Genomic DNA, 10,094 nt, shown 5'->3' on the forward strand with positions numbered 1-10,094 from the left:
AATTTCAACTTATCTTTTTCATGTTTTATATTTATCATGTGTCTAAAGTTGCTTAAGGTACAGTTGAAACTTTGGAATCTTCGGATGTAGCTGTTGTTTTTTTGATCTATTTTTCCAATGCCAGAATATTTTTAAGTGGTTTGAGAAAGAGGAAGGCATTTGGTGGAAAGGGGAGAAAAAACCCAACCAGTTATCTGTCTATGTTAGGTAGATCCATGTGTGTATACACACAATAAATAGTACACACACCTCTATGTAAAAATTACCTTTTCAAACAAAGAAAGGAAGGTAACTTGTTCATCTAATTTTGTTTTCTTTTGAAGTTCAATCCAACCTGGAAGTGGTGTAGGTAAATAATAATAATATTCTTCCTTTTCTCTTCCTGTAGGGTGCTGGAGATCTAGAAGACCCATGGTAGCCTTATAAGCCTTCTAAAATGCTTTTGATTCTGAAAATTGGGGGAAAAAAACTTTTAATCACAATTTTCTTCAGTACAAGGGAAAAAATATTCTTGTGGATTCCCAGCGTTTTGTGATATGAGCAGAAAATCATTAGCATTTCCCATCATTTGTTCATATTTGTGTTTTCTGGTAATTGCCACTTGTAGCATTGCCTGTACTACAGTATTTTTTGCCAACCTCAGGCATACTGGTTACATCTATATTGAACTTTTGACCCTAGAAACCAATGGAGTTATTTCACCACAAATAACGAATATGCCTGAGGTGCATGGGAATATAGTTAGCTGTACTCTGAAGATACATTATGTGTTTTTTTTTTTTTTTAAACAAGACACACAACATATAAGCATGTAAGAGTAAAGAATTGTATGAGATGTTCCTTTTTTCAGTTCACCAAGTTGGAAGCCTTTTGCAGCTCTGTGACTTAAAATTTCATTTGAGCAATTTACTATAGGATTTATATTTATTATTAATTGTTATTTAATTTTTTTCCAATTTTACCTGTATTACCAAACTGGGTTCTCCAATAATGTCCAAATTGTAATGTTGCCTGCTTCAAGATAAAGTGTATTTGGCAATAATATTATAAACCTTTACAAATTTTATGCATGTACCTACCACATCCTTCAACTCTCACTAGAAAAACCTCTTGAAACCAAATGGATTAATTTATGGCTATTTATAATTTGCTTTGACATCTCACTGCTGCAAATTTTTTTAAATGAGATTTGCCTTTATAATGTAAATTGTGATTTTTGTTTTACATGTGGGTTTCTATAGTTTTAATTTTTCAGCTTTTAAGATACAACAAGTTTTGTGTAATTTGGTATAATTTTTAATTGTTTACGTTATTTTAAAAGCTCAGAATATCACTGAAATGACTATAAATACATTTAAAATTATCTATTTTAGATCTAAGGAAATATTACAGAGATATTTTCATGGGTTCAGTAACCTTTCATTTTATAACATTGGGCACGGTACGGAGTGGCTGTCACATAAGGTACTTGAAGATTATTAGTTTAATTCTATTTTTACAATAACCTTGAATCCTTGAATTCTTTTGAGTTTTGCATGTAGCCAGTTAATGCTGAACATGAAGAGTGAAATATTTATCTAAAAGAAGCTATTGGGGTAGGAGAAGCAATGAATGTATCCATTTGTACATGGTTTACATGTTGTGGATGCTTTGTAAACATTTTCTATCTGTTTAAATTGTGTTTCAGCAGGATGTAATTGCCCTTGTGTGTAGTTAAAATGAGTCATCATCTGGTCCTGTGTGAAATGGAATTCATGGTATTTTCTGTAACATTTTCCTGAAGCTGTTTCTGGAGAGCCACACATTTGAATACAGCTTTCTTGATCATTTGATTTATTGTGCACCTGATTTTTGGTCTAAAAAGGAATTATTGCCACAACATATTTTATTTATTCTTTAGATTTTAGCCTTGTAAGTTGAAGTGCTTTACATGATAATGTTAAAAGCTGTTTGTCCCTTGACTGGGTTTGGGGGGTTGTTAAAAGCTAGGGAATGAAGAATGCAAAATGGTTTGTTGTTCAAACTGTCCACTCTGATCCAACCCTGTACTGATAGTACCTTTCCAGTATGATATTGTGATGTTTCATACAATGCAGTGAACATAACCAACTTGTTACCTAAATAAAGAATTGATAAAAACAGTGTGACATATTACTATTTCATATGATACTTAAAAATAAAAGTCCAGTTTTGAATGTTATTTTAAACATTTTATATAGTTAGAATATTTATTGTGAAAAATTTCATACAGAACCATGTAGGTGAATTATAATTCTAAGTAAGAATTAACCAAACTCTAAAGGACAATACTAAGTAACCCCTTATCCACTCCAAAAACATTTTTTATACTACTTTAAAAAATCTTTCTTAGGGGGTTTGGTGGCCCTGGAAATATAAATAATGTGTGAGTTAGCAAAAGAAAAGCCCATATTCAATACTTATTAATCTGAATTCCCTAGTCTAGCTGTTCTCAACCATTTTGGTATCAGGACCCATTTATATTTCTAAAAATTCAAGATCCCAAAGAACTTTTGCTTTTGTGGGTTATATCTGTTGATATTTATCGTATTAGAAGTTAAAACCAAGAAATTTTACATTACCTGTTAACATAAATAGCATTGTTTTATGAAAATAATTATTTTGTAAACAGTGTGAAAAGTAGCACTGGTTTTCATTTTTGTAAATCCTTTAATGTTGTACTGGATTCTCCTATCTGCTTCTGCCTTCAATTTGTTGCAGTGTGGCACTGTGTTCGAAGTATATGAAGAAATCTGGCCTCACACAAATATGTATTGAAAGCGTATTTTAATAGCTTCAGATAATTGTGGATATTCCTCTTTGATACATTATCAAAACTTCGGAATGGGTAGTTTCTTGAAGGTTAGTTGCAGTGTGAAATCTGAAACTTTATCAATCAGTTTTGTTCTTTGTTACATTAAAATCCATTTGATCTGTCTTGCAGTGTGAATAGTAGATCTTTGACTTTTGCGTGATTTTATAATATCATGCATTGGTCATTTGGAAAATACTGGTTCATTGAATTATGCAGTTCTTTAGAACATTGACATCTTATTATGCTGTGTTTATAATGTTAATATAACTGATCTCATCAGAAAAATCTTTTAAGTGTTAGAAAGCTGTCAAGCTCACAGTGATGGATACAGATTTTTCAAAATTCTAACTTTCATTTGAAAGGGGAAATTTTATCATTGGCAACAAATATTGTCAGTTGTTTTCCTTAAGTGACAGGGCTTTCTTCATTCATTTCAGAGAAAATGTCTGCTGAACAACCATAGTCTGTGAGTCATTCTTTTAAGTAAAAACAGTTTTCATGAAAAGTGGCTACTAGTTCAGCACACATCTCAAATAATCACATAAGAGACAGCCATCACACTTCAGCATGCTATATAGCCAGTACTTCTCATTTCATCATATAGGATATTAAAAAGATGTGTACTCAAGGGTAGAGGTGTAATGAAATTTTTACTGCTAAAGAACATTGTTAACTGGAATTGACTAGTTTGATGCTACTTTTTTGGTTCATGCTGGGGTGCCTATAGTTTTGCCCACCATTTCTTTTGCACAGTCAGTGCAAATGTCAGTACTTTGAAAAAGAATAAGTATTAGTATTATTAAAATAGTTTTGATTTCTTGGACCTCCTTGAAAGGTTCTCTGGGACCCCCAGACCTTCAGAGTTGCTGCCTCATCCTTTTGGACAACTTGACAATGTCATTTATTCCAAATATTAGTGTCATAGTAAGTGAATCTTAAGACATACAGATCTGACATAAAATTTACTTGGGGGAGAGAGGTGGTGTTTATATGTTTACTGTTACACTGATACTTAGCAAGATAAACAAGGTGGAGGCTTTAATATTATGTTGTTTTTTTTTCTCCCAGAAAATTCCTATGATGGGTTTCAACTTGGAAAATTTATGACTTAAGATTGTTTAACAGTAGAGTTTGGTTTTTGTATGGCTTATATTTGAATTATTTAAATCTTTTAAGAGGTCTTCAATTATTGTGGATTTATGTTATTTCTTTGAGAAGGTCTCACTTCAATATTGAATTTTTAAATTCATATTTTAAATAAAATCATTTCACCATGACTGAGATGTCATTTCAGGTGGGCCAGATAAAGACAGGACTTTTCTTTTTTAATGGTGATTAAGTGGGTCAGGGTTTTATGCTGAATTTTTTTTGTTGTTAGATTTAAAAATTTTCTGAACATTCAACAAGGTTGGGGAAAGTTAACCATGGAAGTGTTTTTTTTTAAAAGCACTCTTGGGAATTTCCTGGGGGTCCAGTGGTTAAGACTCTGCACTTCCACTTCAGGGGGCATGGGTTTGATCCCTGGTTAGGGCGGACAGAAAAGAAAAAGCACTCAATTTCTGTTACACATTTCTTGCCCAGTTATGAGGCATGGTAATTATAATATTTACTTAAGATACTTATTACTTGACTTTTTGGTTTTAAGTGTGTTTGGATAGCGAAGAATAACTGCAACTCTCTTTTCTCCCTAAGCCAGGTTTATTCTCAGATGTGTAGGATTCAGTCGGGTCTTGTCTTTTCATGGTCTGTCAAGCAATTTATGTTGCTTGAGTTAAACTGAGTTTTTATTCAAATTCAGTCATTGAAGTTAACCTGAAGATGTCCACTGTATTTCTTTTGCTAGCCAAATCTTATCCTTCTCCAGAATTTAGATTGCATTTTTAAATGACATCTCGTATTTATATTTCTTCTTCCAAATTGCCTTTATTTGTATTTTGAAATTAGTCTGGTTTGATAAGGGAAAGCATTTGATAAAGATTTTAGGACACATTCTGTTTTGGGTAGCTAAATAGTATTATTAAAAAAATACCATGTGATTTTCACATATTAAAACAATGCACAGGGCTTCCCTGGTAGCGCAGTGGTTGAGAGTCCGCCTGCCGATGCAGGGGACACGGGTTCGTGCCCTGGTCCGGGAGGGTCCCATATGTGGGCCCGTGAGCCATGGCCGCTGAGACTGGGCATCGGAGGCTGTGCTCTGCAACGGGAGAGGCCACAGCAGTGAGAGGCCCGCGTACCGCAAAAGAAAACAAACAAAAAAACAATGCACAATGTGCGTAAAATCTGTAAGATAGTCAAAAGCTAGTGTAATCATTAAGACTAGAATTTAAGTTATTTCAAAGCAATCCTGAGAGTTACTTGCTTTTGCAAATAAATTATTAGGTTCACATTATAACAATTTGCATTGTCTTTTTGTTTTTGTTTTTTATGGCCACACCATGTGGTTTACAAGATCTCAGTTCCCTGACCAGGGATTGAACCTGGGCCCACAGCAGTGAAAGCACCAAGTCCTAACCACTGGACTGCCAGGGAATTCCTATGCATTGTCATTTTTTTATGCTCAATTGCTGTGTAAGATTTTTTTTTTTCTATTCAACTTTGGGGATTATTCTGTAAACCTTAATGAAAATGATAAACGTTTATTTTTGCCCATTGTTCTGGTGACTTATGGATGTTACATTGTAATTGGAAGTAAAACAGTGTAGCTACTAATACAGAGTAAGTTGCTTTTCAGGCCGCATCACTACTGATTCTCGCTTCTTGCTGGCTTTCCTGGCAATGGTATCTTCTCTCCCTTATTTTCTTTTTTAAAATTAATTAATTAATTATTGGCTGTGTCGGGTCTTCGTTGCTACGCACGGGCTTTCTCTAGTTGCAGCAAGCGGGAGCTACTCTTCGTTGTGGTGCGCAGGCTTCTCATTGCAGTGGCTTCTCTTGTTGTGGAGCACGGGCTCTAGGCACGCAGGCTCAGTAGTTGTGGCTTGTAGGCTCTAGAGCGCAGGCTCAGTAGTTGTGGCACACGGGCTTAGTTGCTCCACGGCATGCGGGATCTTCCCAGACCATGGATCGAACCCATGTCCCCTGCATTGGCAGGTGGATTCTTAACCACTGCACCACCAGGGAAGTCCCGCATATTTACATTTTAAACTGTAGACTGGTATCACATGCATCACTCTGACCTCCTTCCTTCGTCCAATAAGGTTGGACCAGTAAAAGTACCCTGGCATGCTCTGTTGGAGCTTAAGGCAAAAGGAAAATTAAGTAATAATTGTCACTTTAAATTTTTTGATATTTCGTGCGTCATGGTTTTTGCATTCATTTTGATTCTTGTAACTGTTGGCATTAAAATATTTATCTTGATTACCGAATTTAGGCACCTCTTATATTTTGTCTTCAAGGCAAGTGCCTCACTTGTATCACCTTAGCCCCAACTGATAAACATGTTAATTCTTGGGCCTTTGAAGTGACTGTCTCTAGACAGTTTTCCTGTTTAAAGGCAGACATTACCACAGAGGAATAACTCTCCCTACTAGTCCTCTTTAGCATAGATCAATTTTTTTTTTTGTGGCACTTAGAGAAATGAGGGAAAGGCTGGTATAAGAATAGACTCCTGTGCTCTAGAAGTGGCTAGTTGCTACTGACTTTGCTTCCTTAGGCGGTGAGCCATCTTCTTATAGTTTGAAAACGTAATGCTGAGGGAAATAGCAAGTTCCAAAAGGATGTCATTTATGGAAAAGCTTAAATCTCCAAAATATATTTCTAAGTGAACTTTTTTTTTTAATATTTTAGTATCTTTGAAATTGAGAAGTGTCTTAAGTCAATGGCATCTTACAATTGCCATTGGCTAGGGAGCTCTCATGGCATAGTTGCACCAACCTGTCATAACTTCATATTTTAATTTCATAATTAGGTTTTGTCTAAGTCTTAAAAACCTCTGTTACAATAAGTATAAAATAATCCTAAGTGTTATTAAAGCATTGTTTCATGGTTTAATTGGCAACATTTTTTCTTAGTTTTACATAAAGGAATGGTGTGTAAAATAATGAAATCGTAAAGTTGATGAAGTATGGTACAATTTATAGACACATAATATGTATAAAACATGCATGGGAAAAATACACATTAATTTAGGACAGTAGTTACTTCAGAAGCATTGGGAAGTGTGAGAGTTTTATTTTCTCCTCCCTCAAAAATAAAGTTATAAAAATGTTAACGTCTGTTAAATCTGAGTAGTAAGTAAGGGTGTCTTACATTCTTTTATGTAATTTTCTGTATGTTTGAATTTTTAATAAAATTTTGAATTAAAAAGTAAAATACAGAAACTAAATGAATTCAGTTGTTCTGGGTTGCCTTCCAGGAAGCAGGCACCAATTTATAATCCCAACAGTATACAATGATGCTCATGTTTTATGCTTTCTTGCCAGTATTGCACATTGCCAATCTTGTGGGTAAAATATTGTTATTTGTGATTTTCTTGATTTAATTCTCAATTATTTGATTACTAGTGAGATTGAATTTTTTTCTCATTTTTTTGGTAATTGTATGTCTTTTATCAAAGCTTGTTCACATAAGTTGCTTATTTTCTATTAACACATTGATCATTTTTTATTGATTTGTGAGAGCTCTTTATGTATTTAGGAAATTAGCCATTATTGTTACATATGTCACAAATTATTTTCCTGAGTTCACCAGTTGCCTTTCAGTACTGTTTGTTTGTTTGTGTGTTTGTTTGTTTAAATAAGGATGTCAAGGCATGGATGGGACCAAACAAAACACATCTAACTGATACTGAAACCTCCTAATTCCTGAAAAGCTACAAGCTCAATGACAGGATTTTTCCCCAGAAAATCTTATATCATGCTACTCTGTGTCTGTGCTTTTTCTTACACAATAACTTTTTGTTCCTATGCCAGCTTTTCCTGTAGGCAGAATAAAGGCTTTCTAATCACTATGATTGGAGAGTCACTAGAGAGAGCTAAGATGCTGTCATCTGAAGAGTACTGGATAGTTCTCCTTGGTCAAAAATGATTATCTTTTATTCTCCATATGCTGTTTTAAGAATAGAGTGGGGTGTATTTTTTGTTTTACTTTTTTAAAAAAATTGAAGGAAAATTTACATGAAGTAAACTGCAAAGATGTTCAATTTGATGAGTTTTGAGAAGTGTCTCTTGATTTTTACATTGAATAGTGTTAGAATTGTATCATTTTCTTTAACAGTTTGAACCTTCAGTTGTATACTTAGACAGCCTTTTCACCTTCTGAGTAAGTATTTACATATATTTTCTTTTACGATTTTGACCTTTTTATTGTAAATATATAATACAAATTGAACTTACTTGGAGTATTACTATAGTGCAAAAACCTAATGTAATATTTTCCATTATTCCCTCAGTAGCTAATACATAAACCAGTCTTTTTTGTTTGTTTGTTTTCCGATTGTCTCTTTTTTTTTTTTTTAGTTTTTACAGTTTTTTTATTGAGGTATGATTGACATATAACATTATATTAGTTTCAGGTGTACAACATAATGATTCAATATTTGTATATATTGCAAAATGATCACCAAAATAACTCTAGTTAACATCTGTCTGCATATATAATTACAATTTTTTCTAACGATAAGGACTTTTAAAATTTACTCTTTGCAACTTTCAAATAGACAATACAGTATTATTAACTATAATCACCCTCCTGTACATTACATCCTCATGACTTCTTTTTTTTTTTTTAACATCTTTATTGGAGTATAATTCCTTTACAATGGTGTGTTAGTTTCTGCTGTATAACAAAGTGAATCAGCTATACATATACATATATCCCCATATCTCCTCCTTCTTGCGTCTCCCTCCCACCCTCCCTGTCCCACCCCTTTAGGTGGACACACAGAACCAAGCTGCTCTCCCTGTGCTATGCGGCTGCTTCCCACTAGCTAGCTGTTTTACATTTGGTAGTGTATATATGTCCATGCCACTGTCATACAGAGTGAAGTAAGTCAGAAAGAGAGAAACAAATACCGTATGCTGACAGATATATATGGAATCTAAAAAAATGTTTAAAAGGTTCTTAGAATGTATTTTTAATTCATACTTTCTTAGTAGACAGCTGACTTAATCACTTACAAAAACCATTTCAATTTCTATCATTTCCACCAGATGGCAGGCTTGGGCACATCCACTTGTAAACCTGTTGAGAACTTTGGTGAAAAGAAAGGCAGTGGCTGGCAGACCTTACAAGGCCTTAAAATTACAGGAACAAAAAGGTTTTTTGTAAACATGAAAGACAAACGAACCCAACATTATGTAATTATAGTATTTATACTGCTGTTAACCTTTAATCTTACAGCCCATTCATTAATGGAGGCAGAGAAGAACATCGCTGCACCCTTCAAAATCATATTTTGCTCTGTCCACGTGTTAATTACCTGTGGCTTCTTGGCAGTACTTTTGCTTTTATTCCAGGGACTTTCATGGTTAAGGGCAGGCTTTAATAAAAGTCATTATTGTTTCCCTTCTAAAAGCACCATTTAAATCAGAAGTTACTGGATTTCTAAATGTTTATGTAAGAGCATCTTGTGACTCTGATTTTATGGCGCCCAGATCTCATCTGAAATATGAGGTACAGTGTTTATAGTTAATGTAAAGGGAAATAGGTTTGTAAGTGGCTTATTCTACATGAATACAAATCTTAATAACCCCCCTAAATTAGACACTTTTTAGCTTAACTTTGATGACTTCAAAGACCTGCCTTTAGGAATATAGAAGGTAGTGAATTTCTTGATCAGGCAAGGAATTGGCTCAAGTATTTTCTCATAGATGCTTTTTCCAGTGGCCAAAAGAGAGTCCTTTTGGACAACAATACATCATCTAGGTAAGCTCCCCTTTTGTACCTTTTATTACAATTCCATTTGCTAATTTACTTATTTTATATTTCTTATTGTGTTATGAATGAACTGTTTTTCTTCCAATATATTTTTAATTCATACCTTCTTGGTATAATCAGGGAGTAGTAATTGACTGACTGAACAGTAACTATATACATTCCCTTTCTGAGAGATTTTATTTCCACTCTGAGATTGAAAGGTACGAAAAAGTATAAGAACAAAAAGAACAGGTTCGGTCCTTATGCAGAATGGTATGCCAAGGTTAATTCTTGCTTTTCCAAAGAAAATTGACGTAAATATTCTAGGAGGTAATATAGAAAAAATGTTGACAGACAGTAAATAATTTCTTTTAGGGTAAATCATGAAAAAGTTTCCTTTTTA

At 33.9% G+C, this 10,094-nt stretch overlaps 1 protein-coding gene across 1 annotated transcript in view; it reads left to right on the forward strand.

Annotated features, from left to right (window-relative positions):
* PPM1B (protein phosphatase, Mg2+/Mn2+ dependent 1B) overlaps nucleotides 1-7,276 on the forward strand; it is an 85,925-nt gene extending 78,649 nt beyond the window's left edge. Inside the window, exon 6 of the mRNA XM_082851891.1 lies at nucleotides 389-7,276. Within this exon, the coding sequence (XP_082708017.1) occupies nucleotides 389-418 (30 nt within the window). The 3' untranslated portion in view covers nucleotides 419-7,276. The remainder of the gene's footprint in view (nucleotides 1-388) is intronic.
* The last annotated feature ends 2,818 nt before the right edge of the window (nucleotides 7,277-10,094 follow it).

The sequence above is a fragment of the Leucopleurus acutus genome, assembly GCF_964270905.1.
Source record: "Leucopleurus acutus genome assembly, chromosome: 12".
NCBI classification, from domain to species: domain Eukaryota; kingdom Metazoa; phylum Chordata; class Mammalia; order Artiodactyla; family Delphinidae; genus Leucopleurus; species Leucopleurus acutus.